The sequence below is a fragment of the Chionomys nivalis genome, chromosome 9, assembly GCF_950005125.1.
Source record: "Chionomys nivalis chromosome 9, mChiNiv1.1, whole genome shotgun sequence".
Lineage (NCBI taxonomy): Eukaryota > Metazoa > Chordata > Mammalia > Rodentia > Cricetidae > Chionomys > Chionomys nivalis.
Genome location: NC_080094.1, coordinates 13,013,716 through 13,026,743, shown reverse-complemented (window position 1 = coordinate 13,026,743; position 13,028 = coordinate 13,013,716). Strand labels below are relative to the sequence as shown.

Below are 13,028 nucleotides of genomic sequence, written 5' to 3'. Positions count from 1 at the left end.
CAGATCCTGCGTACTCTCTTGTTAACGTCCTGGACCAACCAGAAGTGCAGCACTTTCAATATGGCTGCGTAGACTATAGGGACTTCGGAGCATCTCATATGGCGGCCAGGTGTGGAGGTGTGTGCTTGGAGCCCCAGAACTTGTGAGGCTGATGGAGAGGATGTAAGTTCAAGGCCAGCCTGGTCTACCTAAGAAGACCTGTCTCAGGAGTGAGAAAGGAGGGTATCCTGTTGCTCAAGCTCGAATGACATGGGAGTTTGGGGCTAGGCCCGACCTGGTGGTGTGGGGTCTGTGGGTCTGGTCTGTATGTATGTTGTATGTATATGTTCATGGAGGTGGTTGCATGTAGGTGCCTGAGCATGCATTTATATGTAGAGACCAGAGGTTGGCATTGGTGTCTGCCTCAATTGCTTTCAGCCAGCAGTTCAATTGGGTTGCTGTTGATGAGCTCGAGAGATTCACCTCGGCCTTTGCCTTGCTGGATCTGGATTCGAATTCAGGTCCTTTGTGTTTTCATGGCAGGCACCTTACCAACCAACCCACCATGAGAATATATATATATATATATATATATATATATACACACACACACACACACACACACACACAATCTGGGAAGGGATAAATTAAAGCCTAACACAGTTCTAAGGAAATAAATCTTGTTGTTGTGTGCACATATACCTGCACTCCCAGCATTTGGGAGGTGGAAGCAGGAGGCTCGGGAGTTCAAGACCAACCTCAGTTCCAGGGTAAGCTTGAGGCTAGGTTGGGCTATAGGACATCCCACCACCACCAAAAAGAAAAGTGAAAAAGAAAAAATAAAATGAAGAAAGTAGATTTTATGAATTTGACTCCTTTGTGCTGGCCATGGTGTCAGGGTGCTCGTGAGTTATGTCACAAGGGGACTTCTGTGTATTTACTTGACCCATAGAAGAGTTAGCTTTGTGGGAACATGTAACTATAGTTCAGGCTCTGGAGGGAATTGTCACTTTTAACTGTCAACTTGACACAGCTTAGAGTCACCTAAGAAAGGAATTCAACAGAGGGATTTCCCAGATATAACTGCCCTGTGGGTGTATCTGTGAGGGACTGTCTTCATTAGTAACTGATGGAGGAGGGCCTGTGGGTGTATCTGTGAGGGACTGTCTTCATTAGTAATTGATGGAGGAGGGCCTGTGGGTGTATCTGTGAGGGACTGTCTTCATTAGTAATTGATGGAGGAGGGCCTGGTTCACTTTAGGCAGTACCATCCCCTAGGCAGGTGGTCCGGGGATGCATAAGAAAGTCATCTGAGCATGAGCCAGAGAGCGGCATTCTTCTGTGGTTTCAGCTTCACGTGCCTTCCTGTAGTGATGGACTGTGACTTGGGAGAGTAGATGAAGTAAACTCTTCTCTCCCCTCAGTTGTTTTTGGTCAGAGTGATTCAAAGCAACAAAAGGCAACTCTGGCAAGGATTAAATGTTGCTTCTGATTTGTGTGATGTCCTGGGTGTTGATCAATCCTTCTTATTCATGAATACCATCACTCCCTGGGTGCTTATGTGGAGTCTGGCTCAATCTCAACGGCTTTCTTCTGTGGAATAATCCTTTTATACACTGTGAAAATGTGTTGCTCCCATTGGTTTAATAAAGAGCTAACTGACCAATAGCTAGGCAGGGAAGACGTTAGGCAGGAGAGCCAGACTGAGATAATGCTGGGAATAGAAGGGTTGAATTGCCACGAAATCTGAAGAGAAACAAGATAAACATGCAGCGCTGAGAAAATGTATTGAACCACCTTGTAGAATGTAAATAAGAAATAAGGATTAAGTAGTAAGAACTAGTTAGTAATAAGCCTAAGCTATTGGCTGAGCATTTATAATTAATACTAAGTCTCTGCGTGTTTATTTGGGAGCTGGCTGGTGGGATAGAAACTTCTGCCAACAGTTTACCATGGATTAGGCCATTGAAACTGATCCTCAGATGCCTCATTATATAGAGGAGGAGACTGACACAAAGAGCTTACGGAACATATTCATGAACACAAAATAGGGATTCAAAGCATAGTAGTGTAGCCCGAGTTCACATGCCGAGCCCTGTACAGCCATGACCCAGTGTGTCTGGCCCTCTATACTCACAGGATCATGATGTCCCCATGACATGTCAACCACCCATCATGGTTCCAGAACCACAGACACCAAGGGACAATTATGTGTGTGTTTCTTAGGTGTGAGGTCACTGACATCAGTGATAGCATGGGACAGGGCCGTGCCTCCACACCCCAGGTTTTGGCAGGTACTGTAAATTTCAATAGGTTGTATGTGCTCACCCTCCAAGCTGATCCCCACCTCAGCACCCTTGAAAAAACATCCAACACTGTGATCCCCAACCTTGCTTGCATATGGGAACTCCTGGGAGATTTAGAGATGCTCGTACCACCCCGCCCCCCAATGAAATTCCACACTGTGAACAGTCATCCCCCAGCCTCTGGAAACCTACTTCCCATCTCTAGAGCCCTGCCTGGACAGCTAGCATCCCCACTCAACTAGTGTTCCCCACTCAACATACTCTCCATGTGTATCCCCGTCTTAGCATGCACTTCGCTCCTCTTCATGGCTAAATGATAGTTCACTGTGTGATGTAACACTCATTCATTGGCTGGCAGACATTAGGATGATTTGCATTTTTGGCTGATCAGAATGGTGCTGCTTTGAGCATCATGTACCCAAGTGTGTGTGTGGTGGGGGGGTTGTACACATGTGCATGTGGGTGTGTGTGCACGTGTGTGGAGGGCAGAGGTTGACACTGGGTATCGGTAACTTGCTCAATTACTTTTTAGTTTTTGTGATCGATGTCTCACTGGGACCCAAGGCTCATCAATTAGGCCAGGCTGACCGGCACAAAGATCCTCCTGTTTCTGCCTCCCTGGCACCAAGATTGCAGGCCACACCAATATGCCTGGCTTTTTATGTGGGTGCCTGGGAGCAAATTCATTCTTCCAATTTACATTGGCAGTGACTTTACTGACAAATCTGCAGATCAGGTTGGTCTTGAACTTACAGCAATCCTCCTGCCTCAGGCTCTTGAGAACTGTAATGGCAGACTTGGATTGGGGCTGTAAAATTTGGTCTCTTGCCAGAATCACACGACACTGTGGTACGTTCTTTCATTCTTTGTTTGTTTCTCTGTGTAACCCTGGTTGTCCTGTAATTCATTCTGTAGACCAAGCTGGTCTTGAACTCAGAGATACCCCCGTCTCTGCCTCCTCAGTGCTGGGATTGAAAGCTGTGCCACCACTGTCTGGTGATGTTCATTCCTTCTTACAGCTACCTTTGACTCTGGGCAAGTGAATTTTCAAAAATTTATTTCACCTGTGACTTTTCAAAGCCCCCTTTAAAATAAAATCTACTTAAGTCTACAATGCCAAGTGATCTGCAGGAAGAGACTAAGTACCTGGGGGCACAGTCCCAGTGACTCTGGGAACTCGCAGGCCTGGGAAGCCTTGAGTAGGTAGGACTCCGGATGAGAAGCCCCAGGCTCACCCTCAACCCTGTCAAGCTACGGCATTCTTGTAAATCCCAGGACAAGGGACTTCCCAGTGGACCTGTCCCAGGCTGTGATGAAACCTCCTCCCATGACCCCAGTCAGCCCAGCTCGGCATCATCAAAGGGAGCAGACAACCTCACGTGGGGAGGCCAGGCCTACAAAGGGCCCTTTGGATCTTTTGGGCTGAGGCAGGTGGGCGGATACAAACTGACCCACTCCCTAAGGTCCAAGTGCACGTAGCTGGGACCAGGGAGTATCAGAAGGAGCTCTGGTGGGCTCCCCTGCTCCAGACCAAGCTGAAAGCGTAGAATGGGGTGCCTGGCCTTAGAACAGAAGGGGCTTTCTTGTGGCTCAGATGTAGCGACAATAACTGTATCGTGTTGAGCACAGGAGCCTATTTCCAGATCTAGCCGGCAACTGAGGGACACCCAGGGCCAGTGGGCAGCCAATGGATAGCCAGGGCCAGCCTTCCGATGAGGGACATTGGGAGACTGCCTGCAGCTAAGGGACACCCAGGGCCAGCAGGCAGCCAATGGATAGCCAGGGCCAGCCTGCAGATGAGGGACATTGGGAGACAGCCTGTGGCAGAGTAAGAACTCTTGCCTCCTATTTCTTCCCAGTTAGGGTGCTCAGGAGGCAGGTCAGGCCCTCCCAGCTCTGGCCCTGCTGGTGCTGCCTGGCTCCTCTCCCTTCACGTGTCCATGACCTCCCAGGTGGCTTCAATTGCTCTCCTCACAGAGTAAGAGGGTGGAGCTCAGAGATGCCGGTTGTGACTCAGGCCTGTGTTGCTCGCCCTTGGCCACGCTGTCCCGAGGCCTCTTGAGCCAGACCCGGGGGGCTGGGGGCTATGACACCCAAAGCAAACTAGAAGATCTGACTCCAGGCATCCGTTGTGCTACCATGCTGGTAATGTCAGAGAGGAAGGCTTTGGGATCCCTGCTGGGATTCTGACTGCCATCACGGAACTGGATTCCAGAGTGTTGAAGAACTTCGTGCAGGGAAGATGACGTCAAGGTAGGAGGGCAGCACCTGGAGAACTGAGGCAGGAGAATCGTAAGGGTAAGGCTAGTTTGGGCTACATAGCGAGACCCTGCCTCAAAAAGAGAGATGAGTGGGGAAAGAAAGAAGAGACCAACATGGGACTGTGTAGCAAGTCAACAGTGCTTAATGCTTGAAACCAAGCAGGAAGGAGGGAGAGGACCTTGGCAGCCACTCCAGCTTTCGTTCCCAGGACAACTGCTCCTCCCTGTGCCGCTGTCAGCATCTCCCAGTGTGACACTGCTTAGAGGCTCCAAGAGCAATATTGGCTTTGAGGCAGGTCCCAGCACAACCCTCAGGTGGGGGCTGGGACTAGCAGCCCCCCTCGTGGCCTGGGGGCCCAGCGGCTCATCCTCGGGGGTTTTCCTTCCTATGGGGAGGATTGTACTCTGGCTCCTGGTAGAGGAGGAGGCTACACACAAGTGGCTTTGATCGCATCAGACCCCAGCATTCTCATTGTTTTTTGTTCCAAATCACAGGCCAGGATTACATTCAGCCTTGCCTCCAGCAGAGAAGTCAGTGGGTAGGTGGGGCTTGTATATGTGTATGGAGTGTGCGCTCTCTCTCTCTCTCTCTCTCTCTCTCTCTCTCTCTCTCTCTCTGTATTGGGTGTGGTATGAGTTTATATGTACATGTATGTGATGTATTTTCAAGTATGTGTACAGTATATGTGTGATGTGTACTTATGTGTATATATATGCACGTGTATGTATGTGTATTTGTATGTATGTGTATGTATGTTAACATATGTGAATGTGTATTATATGCATGCATGTGTGTATGTGTTATAAGTAAATACGTTTATATAGACATACAAATGTGTATGTATGTGTGTAAATGTATGTGTCTGAATGTGGATGGTGTGTGTGGATGTGTGAGAGGAAGGCTCACATCACCAACCTTTGACACTTTCCAATAAGCAGCAGTAGGTCCTGTTCACTTTCTCACAAGTTTTGGTAGCAGAGAGACACAGAGAGAGCATGCGTGGTCTATGATCAACCGCCAACAAGTGCAAGAAACAGGGCCTGCCCATCCCTCCAGGAGCAGCCAAGTCACTGTCCTTCCTAAGCTGCTGGTCTGGCTGTCTCTGAGCTGAAGACATTGTCACAGAAGCGTTGTTTGTCTCTGAGATGAAGACAGCGTGGGTCCAGTAAGGAGCCTGCAGGTGCAGCAATGTCTGGCCCACACCAATTGCTTCACTTTGCAGGTGGGGAAACTGAGGCCCAAGGAAACCTGAACTCTCAGAGCTCACAGAGGCAGCTGGAAACAGAGATTGGCCAGGCCTTGAGCAGTGAGATGGGGAATGGGTCTGGGGTGAAGCCATGGCAGAGGGCGGGTTCAGTCTCCACCTGTGCTGTGGCCTCAAACTCTCAACATGGCTATAGAAGCTCCAGCCAGCACATTTTAAAACAGGAAGTGTTGCAGGGCATGGTGGCACACATCTTTAATTGAAGCTCCCAGGATCTCTGTGAGTTCGAGGCCAGTCTGGTCTACAGAGTGAGTTCCAGGACTACCAGAACTACATAGTAGAAAGACCCTGTCTCAAACCCTGGCCCCAGAAAAGAAAATAATTGAAAGCAGGAAATGCTGAGGGGTTACGTCTGGACAGGAGAGCCCTCATGTCCTCTCCTGTCAGAGGCACCTTTGCAGATCTGCCCTGGTGTCTCATTGCCCAGCCAGCGGCCATGTGCTACCCCTCAATCAAGGACTAGCCAGACAAAAGGTGCATTATGCCGTGACCACTGGGGCTGGCTCCGTGGAAGCCCAGGGTGTCTGACAACTCTGGGGAAAGCTGACTCAACTCCTTCATCTGGAAGAGGCTGTCTCCTGCCCTCCCAGCATGCATTTCAGCTTTCCTCTTGGCATCCCTTTGCTTCTCAGCTTGTTAGAAAAACAGATTCTTCAGCGAGGGAAGCAGGAACTGGCCTGGCTACTTGGTTTACAGTGGGCTGCTTTGGCCCATCCTCAGGCCTAGCTACTCAGTTTACAGTGGACTGCCAGGACACGTCCTCAGTCTGTGAGCGTCACCACCTGAGTGGCTTCACGACAATGTTTGCTCATTGTGGCCATGTCCCATGTGAATGGTGATATCTGTTTGTGGTGTATACTGATGGGTATGTGTGACTTAGTTTCTCTTAAGGAAGGACTGAGGTTTCAGGTGGGGACAGCAATCAGCCTCCGACTGTCAAACCTTGGGGTGTCGGTCTCCTGTGTACCAACGGTAGACTTGCTCAGGCTCCTGCTTCACCGGAGGGAAGTCCATTGGAGTCTCTAATGTGGGTAACAAAGGGCTGGCCATCCTGTCCCATCTTCCGACATCTCTGACGGCCATCTAGCTGTGGGTGTTGCTGGTCCCCCTCCTGGCTCACCTCCCCCAGCCCTTTCCTGTTCCCTCCTGCTCAGGGTGACTCAGAGACAAGCACCACACACAGGCCCAGCTGCTGGTCCTCTCTCCAGAAAGCACTAGGGCTCAGAGGTACAGGACGGGGTCCAGGCCTGCAGCTACAAACAAGGAGACACGGATGGACAGCCCACAAACTTCCTAACATTGGGGCAGCGTAGCTGGATTGAAAGGGTCCAGCAAGATAGTTCGGCAGGCAAATGCACCTGCTGCCAAGCCTGAAAACGCGAGTTCAATTGGCCAGGACTGACATGGCGGAAGAGGGGCTCTCACGTGTCCCGACCCCCTCATGCAGTGGTACAGCACACCCCGCACCCAAAGTAAATTGTTAAGTTTTTCAAAAAGTGTTCATCTCCCTGCTGAGTGTGAAGGGACGCAGGGCCAGGCAGGAGCAGGAAGCCCCTTGAGGAAGTCCTGGTGTTCAGCAGGGACCAGGAACCTCAGGGCCATCAGTGGGACTTCCCCATCACTGGGGCTGCCCCACAGTCCAGCCAAAGTGCTCACCCAACACCTAGGTGAGGATCACGTGAAGAGGATGGAAGAGAAGTTGGGGCAGGAAGAGCCACTGAAGTGGCTGCCAGCGCAGATGACCAGAAGTGGTGTCTGCTCAGCTGAGACATGAGGTGAGCTGATGCGCAGGTTCACTAGAGGGGAGGGAACAATGCCAAGCAGGGGTGGGGGATGGGGTGAGGAGGGTGTTAGGAGGGAGGAGGGGAGAGAGGGCGAGGGAAACTTTTCTTCATCTTCATCTCTGCCTGTTCCAGAGTGACGACAGCATGCGACCTCTGGTGGCACAAGACAGAAACTGCCCTGAATCAGAGGGCAGGCTGAGTTTACTTGCCCAAATTGTTGGTGAGGGGCTGCTAGTAAGGGCTTGCCCGTCAGGGCTGGGTAGCAGCAGTGCCCTGAGTAAGAAGGCAGTGAGGTGCTTGCCTGGGTGCAAAGTTGAAGTGCTGAAAGTTCAATAGCCAAGGCAGACAATTTAAGTTTTAAAATCATGTTGGGAGCCCTGGGTGGTGGTGCACACCTTTAATTCCAGCACTTGAGAGGCAGAAGCAGGTGGATCTCTGAGTTTGAAGCCAGCCTGATCTACAGAATGAATTCCAGGATATCCAGGACTACACAGAAGAACTTTCTCAAAACAAAACAAATTGATACGGCATGGCTTATGGCAGCTCATACCTGCCTGCTTTTGGAAAAGTCTGACTGGGACTGTATTAACAATGGAGTTACAGCTCACACTCCACCCCCACAAGTGGGGCCAGTAACACTGTGGCATGGCTCACTCATCGCATTCACCAGCAGACTCTTCAGGAGGCACCCACCACGCCAAGTTTTACAACATGGACCCAAGGACTGGTTCCATGAGCAGTTACCTAGAGGAGTGCTGACCAGGGTCCTCAGGGTTGAACATGTGCTGGTGTCCTGCTGGACTTCCCCACCTGGCTTCATTCCTCTGAGCCTGCTGCCTCCTGCGAGATACTTATCTCACAGAAACAAAAATAAAAACAAAACAAAACAAAACCCAAACCCTAAACCTCAAAGAACGCTGGCAAGAGTGCCTCTTGCTTCCTGTGCTGAGCTAGCAACCTCTGTCCAGGCCACCACCCATCTACAGTGACAACATCCTGAGAGCTGACTACGAAAACCCCTAGCACAGAACATGCCATGCACTGAGCAAAGCTCACTGGCAACAGCTACCCAGGAAGGGCCATGTGCATCCTCTCCTGGCTGTCTGTCTGTCTGTCACATGCTGGCACTCAGGCAGCAGCAGCAGTTGTGAATGGAATTCAGTCCTGGTCCGGAGAGGACTCAAGTATTCAGACTGGAAACCCGGCTTACCAACTTTACAAGGCACTTCATCTTTGTTCTGCCTCCCCACCGCTTGAGATACACCAACTCTCTTCTCTACCCCATGAGCTTCAAGACCTATGGACACTGGAACGGTAAAAACCTACATGCTGCTGTGTTCTAGTCATCTGAAAGCCATAGCCTGCTTTTCTAGAAAAGAAAAATTCAAAATGCTATTTCTGCATCTTTTTATTCTGACTCTCAAAAATATTTCAAGAATTTATCCATACTATATTTAATTATGAGAAGAGGGGCATATGCATGTAAGTAGAGGTACCTGAGGAGGCAGAGCCACTGGGTCCCTTGAAGCCTGAGTCCTGGACTAGAATCCTTTGGAAGAGCAAGCACCACAAGGCCACCTCTCCAGTGCCTCAAAAACACCTTTTATAATAAACTCCAAATACACCCATGTAAAAATACACACCTAAAACACTTCGGAGAGCAGTCCACTGTATCCCAGTCAGTCTACAGTGCTCTCTCAAAGTGATAGTTATATCCCACTAAACTGGCTTGAAGCAGTCTTTGTACACACACCCAAATCCCAGCAGGTTAGAGGGAAGAGAGAGAAACACTATCCCCGCCTTTATCTCTCCAGGACTACAGTACCGTTCTCAAATCAATGCCACCTGGAATGCATGAGGTCCACAAGCCACTGTTTGGGAGAAAGCCTATTGGATTTGATCTGAAACACCCAGGGCTAGGGCTGGGGACGCAGCTCAGTTGGTAGAGCACCTGCCTAGCATGTGTGAGGCCCTGGGCATTGATCAAACAGGAGTGACAGACAGCACACACCTATACTCCAACGGATGCAGGAGATCAGGAGTTCAAGGTTTTAACCTCATCATACACAGCAAGTGTGATGCCAGCCTGAGTTACACACCAGTTCTGCCCAGACCTGGCCTTGTACACATTAAGCTCCTGAGAATAGTGAACCGCAGGTGACGGTGGCACAGCACGATCGCAGGCCACTTAACAATGACCCCACTGCCGAGCCCAGCCGCATCCACAGCATTCTCACTGGGAGACAGTTACTATAGCAACTCTGCTACCCGACCATGGACCGCTTTCTCCCTCTCAGGCGCACTTCATCTAACTTCTTCAGCACTGGACCGGACTTTTTGGATGAAGTACCATAGCTCTTTAGAAAGGCTTCAAACACAGTCTCGGTGTGGGGGTGGGTGCTGAGGAAGGCCTTCTCCAGGACATAGAGGTCGACGCCTTTATCTTCCGGCAGTCCCGAAACAAAACTCAGCCCGAAGTCGAGGAGCACGATGTTCAGCTGCTCCAGGGGCCGCTTCAGGAGCATGTTGGAGGTGGTGAGGTCCCCGTGAATGAGGTCTTCGTCATGCATTCTGGCCAGAACCTGCCCGATTCTCCTGGCCAAGTCCAGGAGGCACTGGGGGTCTTTTTCGGTCTCCATAGTGGATTGGATATAATCTCGAACAGTCACCGAGTCTTCGATTTCTTCCATATATAAGCAGTTAGAAGCATAGTCCACGAAGAAGACAACCGGGGCAGCTATACCTGCAATGGCGACACAGGTGCTAGTGAGTGCGTTCTGTATGAAGGAGGCGTCACCTGCTCAGGTAGGGCCAGTTTTTAGTCTAAATCTACTTACCCTGGAGCAGGGTTGAGGAATATGGTGGGAATGACAGAACTTACCCAGAAGCTTGCCCAAGCCCTGCCCAAGCCCTGCTCAGGTCCCTCAGGACTATGGCCCAGCCCAGGGTGCGTCTGCAAGTGTCAAAGCTTGCTCCTCTTTCTCAAGTCACCTTAGGACTGGAATTCATTGCTACTCCCTTAAAAAAACAAAGGAAACAGAATCCGAAGGGAAAGCAACCTCCAGTCTGACCTGACTAGCAGGAGGCTAAGCAGCATGTCATCTTACAGACCCATCTTTTTCCCAGGACAGGCAAGTTCAAATCCCAGTCCCCTCCTTATTAGTGGTGAAACCTCGAGGTTCCATTAGCTTCTCTATATCTTGGTCTCCTATACTGTTAATGCGGTAACAATAGCTCCAATTAACTCCAGGAGTCTCCCCTGAATGCCAACCTCGTCCTTGTCAGGGACACTTTCCTAGAAACTGGAGACCTGTCAATAAAGATGAAGGTAGCAACCATCCTTGTCTGATAACTTATAAAAGAGGGTGAATCAAAAAATATGAACACTACTTTAGAGCTCCATTAAGTCTGCTAGGACAAGAAAATACCGGCCTGTTCACTGTTGAGTTTTCCCAGGTGGCCCCGCACCTATCAGTGCCCTTGTGCCGAGTAAATGCCTAAATATCTGTAAGTGTAAAAGCAAAAAAGGTCAGTGCTTCGGAGCCACAGACAGCCCGCATGGTGGCTGTGGAAACTCGGGCACTTTCCCTTTGTGCCTCAGTCTCTCTGGAGGACAGTTCTGTTGGTGGGAGTGTAAATGGTACTTTTAAAGAAAAAAATGAATCATTTCATGAAATCAGACGTTTACTGAATGCTTTGTGAGCATTCAAACATATGACACATAGACCTTCTCTAATGGTCACAACATCCCTGAGATTCCCATAACACGCAAGGAAACTGAGGAGCGCAGTGCTAAACGACTCGATGAAGGACCATGCTTAAGAGTCTGAATTGGCGAGCCTGACTTCTGGCTTTGGACACGCGCCTGGTAAGGCACCTGCTGCTTAAAACTACCAAATGGAGGGAGGGAGGGAGGACAGTGAGCAGAAACGGCAGAAACGGGGAAAGTGAGGCTAAAAGACACGTTGAGGGACAGTTGCCGAGCAACAAACCAAACGGAAACGCGTCCCGTGCGACGCCGGGAGTCCTTAAACACTTCTCTGGTCTCGTCTCCTGGGTCTCGGAGCCCTATGAAGTCCCGTCCTGTTCCGATCCGTCCCATCCGCCCCATCTCCCGGGTCTCGGAGTCCCGTCCACCTCCGTCCCGTCTGCCTCACCCGCGCGGCGGCAGCGGAGCAGCGCCCGCGCCTCCTGCACCGTCCTCCGCCGGCCGAGCCGCGCCTCCAGCGCCGGGTGCCGGTAGCTCTTGGGGAAGCGATGCTTCACCACGGCCGCGCGGCCCTGAAAGCGGCCGCGGAAGACGCGCGCCTCGGCGCCCTGCTGCACCAGCTCTAGGCCGCTCAAGAAGAGCCGGCTCCGCTCCCGCGCCGCGGCCAGCGCCTCGGCCTCCGCCTCCCGCTCCGAGGACGTCTCCGCCATGCCTCGGGCTCGTCCCGACCCCGGCAGAGCCGCTTCCGCTCGCCTCGGAAATCCTCGGGCCTCTTCCGCCACACGACACTGCCCCCGCCCCACTTCCGCCCCGCCGGAGTGCTGCCGCCTAGTGACCTTTCGGAGCTCTGGCTTTCCGGACGCGCCCCTTGGCTCTTCCCGAAGCTCTTCGTCTATCTCCGTGATCACTCGGCAAATTTCGGGCAACAGTTTCTCACTCTTCGGCTTTCTCCGGAAGCCCATTGCTGATGCTCAGACTTTGGGAGCCGTCTCCAAGTTGGAGGCTCTTTTGAGAAAAGTCTTTTGTGAACGCTCTGCTCCTTTCCACTAGGGTTCTTTCCTTTCCTTTCCTTTCCTTTCCTTTCCTTTCCTTTCCTTTCCTTTTTCCTTTCCTTTTTCCTTTCCTTTCCTTTTTCCTTTCCTTTCCTTTCCGTTTCTTTCCTTTTTCCTCTCCTCTCTTCCCTTCCTCTCCTTCTCCTCCCTCTCTTCCCCTCCGTTCATTCTTTTCATCTCCGTCCCTTCCTTTTCCTTTACTTTCCCTTTACTTTCCTTTATTTTTCATTCCTTTCCTTTTCCCGCTCCTCTCCTTTCTTTTTTCTTTGTTTTTGAGACTGTGTAGCTCAGATTAGCGTCGAAATCATGATCTTCCCATTTCAGTCTCTGGAAATATGCTCTTAAGCCAGAAGGGAAGAAGGGGCTAGGCAGAGCTCTCTCCCCAGATGCCACCGGCGCCTGGCATCAGCGTGTCAGCAGCCAACACCATTCCTCTAAGTTTGGTTTCCTCATCTTCAGAATGAGGATGCCTGGTTCTGCTGAGGCCAGGGTTTATCAGAATTAAAGAAAAGGCCGATTACCATGCCTGTGGACAGGGGTCCTCTTCAGATGGCCTCCCTGACCCTACCCCTGCCCCACACTCCTTGGGTCCTGTTGAAAAATATAGACGAGAAGCCTTTCGAACCAGGGTTGCTATGGCACCAGCATCCTGGCTCTGTGGTCCCTGGGTTT

At 50.9% G+C, this 13,028-nt stretch overlaps 1 protein-coding gene across 1 annotated transcript; it reads right to left on the bottom strand.

Moving 5' to 3' along the window:
• Positions 1–8,004: 8,004 nt before the first annotated feature.
• Tp53rk (TP53 regulating kinase) lies at positions 8,005–12,065 on the bottom strand. Its single transcript, XM_057781923.1, has 2 exons — positions 11,753–12,065; positions 8,005–10,338 (listed from the first exon to the last, which is right to left on the bottom strand). Exons 1-2 carry the CDS (start codon positions 12,012–12,014, stop codon positions 9,860–9,862), a joined length of 741 nt encoding a protein of 246 aa, XP_057637906.1. The 5' UTR covers positions 12,015–12,065; the 3' UTR covers positions 8,005–9,859.
• Between the last annotated feature and the right edge of the window lie 963 nt (positions 12,066–13,028).

What these genes read in the sequence shown, in the direction of transcription:
- Tp53rk (XM_057781923.1), bottom strand. Translation starts at nt 12,014, where the DNA reads ATGGCGGAGACGTCCTCGGAGCGGGAGGCGGAGGCCGAGGCGCTGGCC. An exon ending in GCTCCGCTGCCGCCGCGCGG is followed by an intron (nt 10,339 to 11,752) that starts GTGAGGCAGACG and finishes TCGCCATTGCAG; the next exon opens with GTATAGCTGCCCCGGTTGTC.